Source organism: Populus nigra, chromosome 3 (assembly GCF_951802175.1).
Source record: "Populus nigra chromosome 3, ddPopNigr1.1, whole genome shotgun sequence".
Taxonomy (NCBI): Eukaryota; Viridiplantae; Streptophyta; class Magnoliopsida; order Malpighiales; family Salicaceae; genus Populus; species Populus nigra.
The window spans coordinates 13,763,060-13,776,826 of NC_084854.1; the positions used below are offsets into that span (position 1 = coordinate 13,763,060).

At 33.3% G+C, this 13,767-nt stretch overlaps 2 protein-coding genes across 2 annotated transcripts; one reads left to right on the forward strand and one right to left on the reverse strand.

Moving 5' to 3' along the window:
* The first annotated feature begins 2,571 nt into the window (after positions 1 to 2,571).
* Positions 2,572 to 3,918, forward strand: LOC133688522 (1-aminocyclopropane-1-carboxylate oxidase 1). Its single transcript, XM_062108019.1, has 3 exons — positions 2,572 to 2,751; positions 2,828 to 3,042; positions 3,133 to 3,918. The coding sequence occupies exons 1-3, from the start codon at positions 2,650 to 2,652 to the stop codon at positions 3,725 to 3,727; spliced, it is 912 nt and encodes a 303-aa protein (XP_061964003.1). The 5' UTR covers positions 2,572 to 2,649; the 3' UTR covers positions 3,728 to 3,918.
* Positions 3,919 to 4,016: 98 nt separating this feature from the next.
* LOC133688521 (uncharacterized) lies at positions 4,017 to 5,821 on the reverse strand. Its single transcript, XM_062108018.1, has 2 exons — positions 5,424 to 5,821; positions 4,017 to 5,343 (listed from the first exon to the last, which is right to left on the reverse strand). Exons 1-2 carry the CDS (start codon positions 5,591 to 5,593, stop codon positions 4,038 to 4,040), a joined length of 1,476 nt encoding a protein of 491 aa, XP_061964002.1. The 5' UTR covers positions 5,594 to 5,821; the 3' UTR covers positions 4,017 to 4,037.
* Between the last annotated feature and the right edge of the window lie 7,946 nt (positions 5,822 to 13,767).

Genomic DNA, 13,767 nt, shown 5'->3' on the forward strand with positions numbered 1-13,767 from the left:
CATTACTAGAAGAACATGCATTTTGGAACTTTAGTACCATGTGATATGGCATTTTGAATTCCTTTTTTATTTAATTCCTTTTTTTTTACTCGAGCTTTTATAAACATTACCTATTCTTGTTGTAGATATACATAAGGTCACCATTTAGGATGCTCAAGGTTGCAATTCAAACTTAAGTCAATATTATGCACTGTGGAATAGTTTTCTTGAATTATTTTGTATTTTAACAATTATATTTTATTATGAAATCTTTTGGCAACATTGAAACTTAGTATTTTATATATATCAAATATGAAATTGCCCCTCTTCCAACTTAATAATAACAAAAAAAGTTAAAAATATGAAAACATCCCCCCACATACTAGTTTATTAATTTTCAATAATATCATTTTTCTATGCTTAAAAAGAAAGGAAAAAGATGAATAAGCCCCCAAATGTCAGTTTATTATTATTTGCTTTTAAGGATATTTAAGTAATTTTACTATGCTAAAAAATATATGAAAAGACAACATTGTTATAATCGATTTGATAATGACCAATATGTCATGTTGAAAATAAGACACTATCTCTACCAGCAAGGCCATTACTTTTTGTTGAAAACGAAAAAAAAATATAAAAACATTGTTTCAATCCATAATGTTGTGTGTTTTGGGCTATAGTGGATTTCTAAAGTCTTTTAGGTTTTTTTTTTTTAATAATGTAGAGAGCTTGGGTGTGAAAACTCTAATATTATTTTTTTAGTTAGGTGGATAAACATGACTATTTAAAATTAAAAACTAAAGAAAGCCCATATGTTTTTGAGTTTTTTTTTTTGGTACCTTAGCATAGTTAAACAAAATTATCAAATAATATAGTCTATAAAATATTTAGGAAAGTAGTATAGTTGAGAGAGTCGTAGCTGGCATCTACGAATCACGAGTCTAGTGTTGTTTGATTTGTCTCGTTGAGATCTTTTTGAAGGTACTGATGATGTCATCATTGAAACTTTGATTTGCCTTCGAGATTGCTTTTCTCTCTCACACTCTTACTCTCTTTCTCAAGTTTCTTCACAAATTATAAGGAGAGGAAAGAGAAAATACAAAGAAAGAAAGAAAAAAAGAAACTCGGGAGGCACACCAAAACTTTAATGATGACACTATCGGTACTATAAAAAAATATCGACGAGATGAATACAACAATATTAGAAAAGGTCACCAACGGACCATAGTGAGTCATACGTGCCCCTAAATACAAGTTAGCTCTGTCACCTTTGAGTAGTTTATGCGACCCTCTCTAGTCTCTATTAGTTACCTTTGTTGATGTCATTGAATTTGTCTTGTTAATATTTTTCTAAAGGTATCAGTGATGTTATCATTAGAGTTTTGATATGTCTCCAAAGTCTTCTCTCTTTTTTTTTTCTAATTTAATATTTTGTGGATATTTTATAATTTTAAATAATCCCATGCAACTTGTAAATCACAAATATAATTTTCGATTCTCTCACCTATACTGCTTTTTAAAATATTTTATGAATTATATTATTTTTTAAAAAAAAATTAACGGTGCTAAAATTGAAAAAAAAGGTCAATTTTCTTGCGGTGGCATGTCTGTTTTCATGAAAACCAAGATGTTAGGTAATGTATATCCCTCTTTAAAAAAAAAAAAAAAAAAGAAGAAGAAGGAAAAAATAAGATCAATAATGGGCAGTTTCGGAAGTCCCGTCTCTCTCTCTCTCTCTCTCTCTCTCTATCTCTCTCTAAACAAGTTGCAGAGGGGGACAAAGGCCAGCATGCGACGACTGCAGCAGCACACAGATAAAATGGCCCATTGGAGACCTACGAGATCGCATCTTATAATTTCGCCTCCGTTGTTTGCACTGCCCACAGATTTGCTAAAACAAATGAATGAATGATTCTAATCAAAGTAACTTTCTTTCCTCAATATATATATATATATATATATATATATATATATATATATATATATATTAGCTGAGATGTTAATTCAAGAGAAAAAAGTATACAGGAAATGGGGATCCATGGCTCTCGCGATACAAATCTTCTTTCACTTTACGATCAAAATACTTCGACGTGAGACATCATTGGATATAAAATGCGTTTCTCAATTCAATTCAATAATATTATTGGCAAACAATTTACAAATACGACTAATATATTTTCATAAAATGTCGATTTCTTGATAACGCAAAAAAAAAAGTTGCCACCGCCATGCGTAGTCTACAAGTGACCGAGCGTCAATATCTGACTGTATCACATGGTGGCGATGAATTGAATTTAGACTTCGACTAGATTATTTGATTAGTCTTGGAGATACCAACTCTTTTCTTTTTTTTATAGATTTGAACCTTGAAATTAAAAATTATTTTTTAATTTTTTTTTGTGCGTGGATGTCTTAGATCATCGAGAAGATAATAATATTTTTTTAAAAAATATATTTACAAGTTTTTGTACAAAATTACATGCTTCAAATTAATCAGTAAACACTGTTGCTCCAAATCTCACTGCCTTTACTGTAATATTATGTATATAGTAATTATTTAATTTATAGCTGCTCGCACCCTTTTCTCTGAGCTGAGCCTATATTTATGAGACTTGTCATCTATTTTTTTACGGTATTCTGGGGTTAGAAGAAAAGAAAGAAAGAAAGAAGATGGAGATTCCTGTGATAGATTTGAGCCAACTCGAGGGCGAGAACAGAAGCAAAACTATGGCTCTTCTGCACCAAGCTTGTGAGAAATGGGGCTTCTTTCAGGTACAGGGATTTTTCATCCTTCGAAAAAAGCTTGATATACCACCTATCTATCTTAATACATATTTGATTCTTACAGGTTGAGAACCATGGACTCGAGAAGAAGCTGATGGACAAGGTAAAGCAATTGGTGAACGCACACTACGAGGAAAACTTGAAAGAAAGCTTTTACGAGTCAGAGATAGCTAAAGGCTTGATGAATAAATGTGATGTAGACTGGGAAAGCAGTTTCTTTATTTGGCATCGCCCAACATCCAACATCAATGAAATCCACAACCTCTCGGAGAATCTTCGGTATGGATTTGATTATATATAATTATAACTAGCAATTTGTACAGACATTATTCTTCTGAAATAAGGACATGGTCTCTGTGTTATGTGCAGCCAAATAATGGATGAGTACATCGCCCAACTGATTCAGTTAGCAGAGAAGCTTTCTCAACTCATGTCTGAGAATCTTGGACTGGACAAGGATTACATAAAGGAATCGTTTTCAGGAGCTAGAGGTCCTTCTGTGGGAACAAAGGTGGCAAAATACCCTGAATGTCCTCGGCCAGAGCTTGTGAGAGGACTTCGAGAGCACACCGATGCCGGCGGAATCATACTCTTGCTCCAAGATGAACATGTCCCAGGTCTTGAATTCTCAAACGATGGAGGATGGATAAAGATCCCCCCATCCAAGAACAATACTATATTTGTCAACACAGGTGATCAAGTGGAAGTGTTGAGTAATGGAAGGTACAAAAGTACTCTGCACCGTGTCATGGCTGGCAAGGATGGGAGCAGACTCTCCATTGCCACATTCTACAACCCAGCTGGTGATGCCATCATCTCTCCAGCTCCCAAACTCTCATACCCCCATAATTATACATTTCAAGATTACTTGAAGCTTTATGCCACCACAAAGTTCTCAGATAAGGGTCCCAGATTTGAAGCCATGAAGAAAATAGCCAATGGACACAGCAGTCATGGTGTCTGAAACTGCCTCGTGTAATTCCCAGTACTGGTGTTTATTTGTCAGTTTGAACCACTTGTTTTCTTGATACAAGGAGATGCTCGTTTATCTTGTCTTGTTAGCAGGAGCACCATTGGATCCGGAAAAATTATCCACTTTACAATTCACTGTTCATTTTCTCAAACATAGCAATCACGAGACCTAAATTTGTCACATATACCTTGTCCGGTAGCAAAATCAACTCTCTTGATGGAACCGTACGCATTAAGACTGATCATATCTCACAGCACGAAAGCGGAAAAACACAAAGGCATTAAAAAAAATCATTACATAGCTAGAAGCTAGCCAATTTTGATAGTATGGATTTAGTGACAAGAGTATTGGTCTTCGCAACTGCTTCAACCAATAAAAGTTTATGAGACTTCAATAAAAAAGAACATCTGGTGATGAAACACAACAGAAAATTCCCAAATTTCAGAGATTTGGAGAAACTTGGGGCCAACTCCCTAATAAGCAATACAAGTTGATCAACTGAATCCTGAGTTAGCTGAACGTTATGATTTAAGATATTTTGAAACAGATTAAACAATGATTCCGTCCAAACCAGTTGACTGGATACAAGGCATTGGTGGCAAGGAAGAATGATGGATCGTTTCTCAACTTCTCCACAAAGCAGCTTCCGGCAAAAAGCTGAAACATGAGCAGGGTGCAAGGATTCCTTGACGATCCTGGTGATCACATCACACATGTGGTTGTTGATGCCACTCTTTTTCATTATCAGCGGAAGCAATAGTGCACATTCAGCAGCTCTCTGGTGAAGCTTGCAGTACTCTACCATTGAAGTCACCAGTACACGAGATGCTGGCTCTTCAAGCACCAACATCTTTGGAAGCATAATTGAACACAAAACTTTGTTAGGCCAAGCGATCTCTTCTTCTTCTTCTCTTCCATTTGAGAGATGAAAAACCAGAATTGAAGCAGTCTCATCATCAGCTTTCCAAGGTTCAAGCATACCCAAAATCACAAAAGGATCTGGTTCTCTCTCAAAACTAAGTCTGCGAATTTCATTTGCTAACTCAACAGTTTTAGAACTAGACTCAAAAGTCATAATCCTCTCTTTCAAACTTGCTGCCATGTTTTGAATTTCCTCATCTAAAGGAGCAACCATGACCAAATCAATCTCCATTTCCTCCGCAACATCTTTCGAATTATCACCAGAACCCTCTCCAACTTGACTCAAGAAATCTTCTGGGCTTTCATAACCAGCAAACAATTCTCTGGAGTTCAATGTATCGTGCGAGAGAGGCAACCAAGGTAGAAACAGTTCATTTGCACTTGAAGCAGCATCTTTAAGGAAATCTGGGATTGAACGATACTCCTCATCAACTCTCTCTTCTCCAGAGTCTAAGCTTAAACCAGAAATCCATTGGTAATTTGAGTCAGACACTTTATCAAGCAGATTGCGTGCAGCCCTCTTAACCCAGAAATCAATCCCCTCGGAATCTGTCAACAAAGTCCTGGCTAACTTAGATAAGTCCCGCTTGCAAAACCTTTGATGCTCAAAACCAAGAAAGGACAAAATTCTGGACTGGACAAGAAAAGGCAGTGTTTGTAGAAACATGACCCTCCTGTCACACATGCTGTTAACAGGGAGAAAAAAAAGTGAGAATCATAGAAAAAGCAAGAGATAACATGAAATGGAAAATGGGTTTTACTCCACCTGTTTGTGGATGAGTTGTTTGTAATGGGTTTGGCGAGTAAAGAGAGAAAAGAGGTTGTGGTGATTGGAACTGATGATGAAGAAGAAGATTGTTGTAACCAGAGGGATGCTTCAGTTTCTGGTGTTGGGGAGTTAAGGAATATGTTAAAGAGAGGAACCCATGCCTCCATTTCTGTCTGCTTCCTTCCTTGGATTTGTTTTTTTTTTATAAATTAAGCAGCAAAGGAAAGTCTGTGTTATTATTTTGAAGTGAAGAAGAATAAATAAGACAAATTAAGGACGGGAGGTTTGTGCGCGGGGAAAAGGTTTTTCGGTTTTTTTTTTCTTTTTTTCAAAAAAACAAAACTCCTAAAATAAGAGTAAATTACACAGTGTGAAGCCTCCAGGATTCTGGTCGGATCAGTTCCAAAGTGCTTGGGTGTCGGGAGGAGACCAGGTTTGAGAGATTCATGGTACAGATCAGGAGGGTTGGGGTCGGGACCAAGTCCAAGTCACACGAGATTCAAGTCAAGATTGGGTCTGAGAAGTCTAGGAGCCAGGTTCAGGGAGTCCACGATTCGTGCTAGAACTAGGATTGAAGTGCCCGAAGATAGATCTAGGACTTGGATCGCGACCATATTCAAGCCCAGGCGGAGTCTCGATCACCTAAGATTCAAGCCAAAATCAGGTTCTAGTTGCTTGAGAGTTGGGCCTAGGTCACTCGAGGTTTAGGCTAAGATCGGGTATAGGCTATCTAGTGTTTGGGTTGCACCCAAGTCTGTAGCCTCCATGGTGCGATGGAGTTCAAGGCATGTAAGGTCGAGTTTGAGGGTTAAGTTCAGAACACCAAGGATCAAGTCGAGGCCACCTATAAGGCTCCAAGGTGTATAGTTGAGATTAGGTTCATAACACTTCGAGGTTAGATTAGAGGCACCTGAATTTTGAGTCTAGAGAGTCTAGGGATCAATTCTAATAACTCGAGCTTCTTGTTGAAACTAAGTGATTTTCCAGAAAAAAAAATATCAATTAAATAATTTTTCAATTTTTTAAAAAACAAGTTTAAAAATTGAAGGAAAAAAAACTAATTGAAAATAATTCTTCATTTTCTCTATAGCTAACTTTATTAATTGAAAATAATCTAATATCTCTCTCTTTATTAATGGAAAAAAGATATCTTTTTTTTTTAATTTAACGCCTTTCAATTTTAGTTTTGTTTAATGTCAATGTGATACAAACAAAGTCAGGTTTGAATTTGACCTTAAAAATATCTGCTAATAAGTTTTGCGAGATCAAGAATATTTTTCAAACCATATATCTCAACAAGCTAAAATTTTACAGGGAAATACTACACACATGAAAATATATTTTAGTAAATGTTCAGGTCCAATAGAGTTCGGGAACATATTAGTTTGGAGGGTCAAAGTTACTAGACAAATCTTGTTAAATCTGTCAAACTAGATCTTTGTGTACTGTTTGGGACATATCTGGAACTACATGAGGAATTTGTTCTAATTCAAGTTGGGCTAATATTAGACATCTCAAGTTTTCCAACCATATATGGTAGACCCAGTAATTCATCCAAACAAGAAAGAATAGCGTATTTGAAGTCAAGACTAAAATTCTGCCAAGAATGTGTAAAATTGGAGATCGGGCTATATGAAGGAATTGCAGCATGAATATTTTGTTTTTATTTATTTATTTAATTTTGAATAATTATTTTTAATTTGGGTTTATTCTAACCTATTAGATATTCTTTAGGGGTTTATTCATTATTAGACTTATTTTAGTTGATTACTAGTTTAAGCCTTTTGTTTGTTTATGGAAAAACAATATTTCTTTGTAGGGACAAAGGTCATACATTGACTTATCGAAGATTAACTGGCTTCATGACATCATTCACATGCTTAGGGTAGGGACAAAGGTCGTACACTGACTTATCGAAGATTAACTGGCTTCATGACATCATTCACATACTTAGGGTTCTTAGATATAAGGTTATATCTGGGTCCAAGTTTTTTTTTCAATACCTTTGATTCTTATATATAGGGTTATCTCTAGGTCAAGATTTTATCAAACTTGATTTTTAACTTTTCAGATTATTATCTACTTCATTAGGGGTTATTCGACCACGCAATCAAAAGGTTTGCATCATAATCTTTAGGAAGAGTTACTTATAATGGCCTTGGATTTAGATGATTTTAATTTATACAATGACAACAAATTTTTGCACCGAGTCCATGAGAAAATTTGTTTTCATTATTAAAATATATGACTAAAATATTTAGATTTTATGTCAAGAAAATAATTAGATTATGAATATGATGATGCTCCAAATCTAATATGTTTGAGAATAAAGTACTTTGGTGGTTGAATTATGAATCAATCAAAGGTTATTGTTCAAAAGTTTCTATTCTCCACCTTTATAGAAATTATCCAATGATGAATGCCTTCTAGTATCTATAAAAAGTTTTCTTTTGGGAGATTCAAGGACCATCCGATGGTAAAATCAATAACTTTTAAGAGAAAATTAAATAATAACTACAATAAAGTGCATTAAATTTCAAGAACCAAAGTGTTTGTTCTTGTTTTGATGTAATAAATATTCTAGTACTTAGAAGAATTTATCTATTTTGAATGTACATTATGAACCCTCTACCTGAATAGCATGAAAGGTATTTATATCCTTCAGATCCAATAATCCTCTCTATTATGGGAGGGTAAATGCATATATTTCAACCATAATATTAATAGGGATTAGACGTTCTTAACATAGCTAGTTAATGGAGTATAAATATCCATGCCATTATCATTAATGAGAGAGAAATATCTTTGACGTTAATGTCAATGAGAGACAAATATACTTGACATTAACTTGCAAGATGGTCTATCAAGAGAAAAGATATTATGATTTCTTCTTATCCTTTGAAGATCTCTAAATATAAAAATGAATCCTTGCTATATGGTGCATGTCAAGGGCCTCCTATGGCAATTAGGTATAGAATTTGGCCGAATCCATGCCAATATGGGTTTGCCCCAAGACAAGTTATTTTGGTATTTAGACTCAACTCTTGGTCGAATCCATGCCAAGTTGGGTTTGCCCAGGGGCAAGTCCCCTTGGAATTTGGGCTTAGCGATTAGTTAAGCCCATGCCAAGTTGGCTTCGCCCCTGCGGCATTCCCTCCCTTTGCCCTTGCGCTCGGTGCTTGGTCGAGCCCATACCAAGCTGGGTTCACCCTAACCGTCTTCTTTCAAGGAGAGGTTTAACCTTAACCTTCTCTGTGAGGAATGAACTCCTTGGTTCATCATAATCCATTTTTCTCTTGGAAGTTTTAGTGAATTAAGATTTTTTTATTAGGTGCCAAATTGCAAAAGTTTTTTGAAATTGACTTTAACTTGAGAATTGCTTTATTATCAAAACACTCTAAAAGAACTAGGATTCCTTATAGTACTTTACTATTCATATGAAAAATAAATCATATATATATATGTGTGTGTATGTATGTATGTATGTATCATTTTATAACAAATATGTGTCATAGCTTAGTCGCTTAGCATGTATTTTTCAAGCACTAAAAGACACCTAATTTCTAAAATATAACAGACGATAGGTTGTTTGTCACTTTTTTACTTTTCAAAAATAATCATCTACCCCTTAATAAGAAAATAATAAAGTAGGGCTAGGCTAGGCTAGGCTCGCGAGTCCCTGGCTAGACTTTATTCCATATCATTTCAACCATAAGTCAATCCCCTTTTATATATATATATATATATATATATAGATTGTTTTAGTAATTACATCACGTCCATTCTATAAGAACATAATTTTAAACAAATGCTAAGAGAGAAATATACCCAATTTCATATACATGTTAACTTGAATTACATAAAAAAAAGGAAAAATCTAAACACATGTCTTAAGCTTTTCTTTTATTCATACACATGATATGCTACCTTACTAGGTCTCTAATTAAATCACTTTACTACTTATATATGCATTTTATTTTATTTGAATTTATTTAATGTCTAGTATAAAACATGAGTATTTAATTTATACACACCATGAAAAATTATGTGAAGATATATGTCAACTTGCATAATAATATTTTACTTAAGAATTCAATACATAAATCCAAATATAGATAGAACAATGTCATTAGAGAAGAAGAGATAATAGAAGAGAGCTTTTAGTCTAATTTATAAAACTACTTACATGTACAATAAAAGTTCTGAATCCTGAAGTTTAACTACAACCTAACTACTTATCCTGCCAATATGTGAAGGTCCTACAACAAAGATTCATTACGCATAAGTTCATATTTCAAACACAATTTATCTTCTAAATATGTGTGATGATGAGATCACTCATTCTTTTTATCCAATCCTATAAAAGATTTCACGAACAATAGTTACCCTTCCACAATAACACAACATTAAGGTATTCGTACTTGACATGAACACAACACACTCTCAATTTTAAGTTGGTTAGTGTGCTTCAACCCACATAAAAAATCCTATAATTCAATTTATTATAATTCTCAAGGTAACTTGGGCAATAACACATTATTTAATTGCGCATTTATAAAACAACCAAAACATACTTAATCTTTAAGATTTCACAACATTGGCTTTGTCTCGGCAAAAGCATCCCAATCCCATTGATTTTCATAAAATTTGGGAAAAACACTTTCTACATTGAACTTTCACATATTATGAAGGTAACCTCAACACATTAGTTTTAAAAAATCTTTAGAAATATTCACAACATTGACTATCGTGCGTTACGAAAATGACTCAACTACATTAGTTTCTGAAGGACTTTGAAAACAATCATTACATTGGCTTTTGTATATTGTGAAAGCAACCCAAACACATTGATTTCTAAAAACTTTATAAACAATCACAACATTGATTTTCGTACTTTGCAAAAGCAACCAATCACATTGGTTTCTAAAAACTTCAGAAAGAGGGATTTTGGCTAAAATTATAGGTTTGCTGCTACTTCTTTCTCTTTTGTTTTTTTCTTGTATTTTACCTCGCCATCGATTTTTTTTGCGTTTTGCTTTTTCACTCCCTTTGATGATATTTTTCAACTAATTTATTATGCTTAAAATATAGTTTTCCTCATAATTTCCACAATTTTCAGTTAAAAATTGTGCAATTATACACAAGGCTTAAACCGGCGGTGAACACTATTTGCGCATAAAATCATATATTAATTTATTCAATATTTCATTCTATTTTTTTCTCTAAATATTCTCTCCCTAATTTACAAAAATTATTCCTTAAAAAAATCATTTTACCTGACTGGGGAGTTTATGTGATTTATAACTAGGCTACTGTTTAGCGTACTGATTTATTATTTTGTTCTACCTGAGATCTAAGTAAATTCACTGTGAATTTTTCATTAAAGTCTTAATAATTTATTTTCTTTTTAATTTATTATTTTTTTAAAATTAAGGATGACCTTATTTAACACTAAATTTATCAATTTTTATGGCTGGAGGTTTACATTTTCCTACCTTATAAAACTTCATACGTGAAATTTTTATTAGTGCTTAAGTCTAAAAATAAACTCAAGCGCTTGTTTTTCATATCTTCCTTGTAACCAATTTAGATATCATTCCATTTATTTCTTCATTCACATATTTATCATTTCTATATTGGTTACCAACTTACCTATAATTAGACATATATAATCATAAATTCTACCCCTTAATGCGTCAATTATAATTAGACATATGTTTCAAGGATGTAATTGTAATTCAAACCCTAAAACTTTAAAATTGACTGTAGGAGCAGAATCATAATTCTGCTATCTTTTTCTTTACTGCCGATAGTGGGCTCACTGCCCATGTTGATGGAAACAAAAGCAGTTGCAGCAAAGATTGCCATTCTTAGAGGCGAAGCTTTTGCTCTGCACCGTCTGCAGCGCGTGGCAACAACCTTATGCTGAGCTCCTAGTAGAGCCAGACAATCTGGCATTGCAATGGCAAGACATCCGTCGTTAGATGCTACCCAGCCCACAGCAGTGAACTGGCCCTGTGCGTGTAACACAAGCTAGGTGTGGCAACCTCCCTGGCACCATAGTTCTTGTCATTCGTAACCACATCAGCAATAGCCAAGGTCGCTGCTGCTTGCAACCAGCGTGGGGCAGGAGCCTCCTGCTACATCACAGATTCACATCCCTTGGTTGCTACCTCTTTGATCACGAGCAAGCTTGCCTGTGCACGCAATATAGGCAAAGTGCGCCAGCAACGCTGCATCGTCGATGGCGGAGGCACATCCTCAAAATGCCATTTTTTACTTTAAAACTTCTAGCTAGATTTAAAAATTCCAGCCAAAATTTGGTGGATCGGTAACCAGGAAAAATCTCTTTTTGTTTTTCAAAAATACATGAAGGAAATATTTTTGAAAAAATTAATTTGAACATAAATTTAATTTATAATTAATATCAATAACAATTATAACATATAATCAACAAACTTAATTATTTAAAGATAAATTCATTACCATTATTGATTTTCCTAAAACATAAGACCTAGTGGAAATATATAATAATTTTTAAAGTTTTCTAAAATTCTAAGGATATCAATGGACAATCTCGGGTCATTGAAGATGATCTTTCTTCTTTCTAAGATGAAAATAGTATCTTAAAATTCCACTCCAAAAGCATCCATGTTAGTCTACTACTACTATTTTGCATACTTTCTTCCTCATGTTGAATAGTCTAATCTGAGTAATTCTTGAAGCATGAAAGCAGAATGTCTTGATCCATTTTACAAAAAAATACTTTATCGTGAATAAAAGTTTCATATCACCTCTAATATTAAAAGAGGAAGAATCCTTCTTTAAAATAAACATATCAATTCAAATGTTTGGAAGAAGAATATCTTATTATGGCCAAGTGTTGCTCACATGGACTCAATTAGATAGTTAGATTGAAGGCAACACCATTTTGCCATCCAATTAAGGGAACCAAAGATTTTTTTTATGTTATTCAAATGTTAAGGATCACATCGAAACCTTACAAAGGGTTTTTGACAACTCTTTCCTTATTTTGATCCAAATACAACAATGTTTTTATATTTAGTTATGAATTCGTCCATAATATATAAGCCTTTACATGGCTAGTGAAGATATCTGTGAAACTTTAAAAATTCATACAAATCCTTTTGATAACTTAGTAAATGTGAGTCTAAATTTATAGGACTAATAAAGGGGGGTAATAAGACAAATTACCCCTTTTATAGAAAAAATATAGGCTTTATTTTATACTAGATATGCAATTACCTAATTTGTTCCAAATAAAAAAACCCACCAAATTCTACTTGAAAATAGTAGTAGCTTTAACAAAGGTTGTCCCTTCATTTTAGTCCATATCTATAAGGTTTTATGGTATTTTCAAGCTAATTATAAAGAAAAACCCTTTATGATAAAAGAAAATAGTCATGGGGTGATCTTGTGGGTTCAAGCATTGGCAACTAACTATTTTCCTAGGTTAAGCAATATAAAAGTGAACCCGACCCTGATTTTTTTTTTTTATGTTCCTCCTTTCTCGAGCATTCTTTTGGAGAATATGTAGAATTCTTCTTAAACATCATCAATAAAAGTGAAATAACAACATTTCTTTTAGCATCAACTAGGAAATGGCTCTCTATAGATACTACTACCATGAAACCAAAAGTCAAATGAAAAAAAAGCTTGAAAACATTATAGTTTGGAAAAAATCCTAACCTACGAAGATTTATATTTTAGACTAGTAATGGACTTCATCCTAAGAAATATTTTTTTATTTTTATGAGCCTTATAACCCCTACTTGGCTATATAATTAGGATTCCTCAAGGCATACCCTTTCTTAACTATTTAGAATGGATAAAGGTGATCTAAATAGACTTTTTTTGATAGTTTAGACCAAGTAATGGAAGTAATAGTGACATTAGAATATCACCTGAATCATTACCAAATAATGGACTTCTCATTTAATGGAGGTCATTAATTAAGATTTTTTAGCGTGTTTAGAAAAACCCTAGAACTTTTGTACAATTCTCTCTTAGAAGGCATGATAGAAAAGTTTTTTTTTGTCAACCAACCATTAAAGAATAGAAAATAAGAATCCCAACAATCCTTCCTACTATATTGAGAAAAAAAGGCATGCTTATGAATGTTCTGGTAAGAACATTTATTTTGAATTGATTTTTTATTACAATTTATTGTTTTTTTTTTAATTTTATGCTTGAATCTAAAATAGTGGTATATGAAGAAAAGAGTAGATAGAAACTAAATGTGATCCTATATCAACTGTCAATTATAAAAGAATATTAAAATCCTCTACCATTTAATAAAAAAGAAAATAAAGCCCTGATT

Excerpts from the sequence above, each read along its gene's own strand:
- LOC133688521 (XM_062108018.1), bottom strand. The coding sequence starts at position 5,593 with ATGGAGGCATGGGTTCCTCTCTTTAACATATTCCTTAACTCCCCAACA. Across the intron at positions 5,344-5,423 it reads AACAACTCATCCACAAACAG|CATGTGTGACAGGAGGGTCA; the intron begins GTGGAGTAAAAC and ends CCCTGTTAACAG.
- LOC133688522 (XM_062108019.1), top strand. The coding sequence starts at position 2,650 with ATGGAGATTCCTGTGATAGATTTGAGCCAACTCGAGGGCGAGAACAGA. Across the intron at positions 2,752-2,827 it reads AGAAATGGGGCTTCTTTCAG|GTTGAGAACCATGGACTCGA; the intron begins GTACAGGGATTT and ends TGATTCTTACAG. Across the intron at positions 3,043-3,132 it reads AACCTCTCGGAGAATCTTCG|CCAAATAATGGATGAGTACA; the intron begins GTATGGATTTGA and ends TGTTATGTGCAG.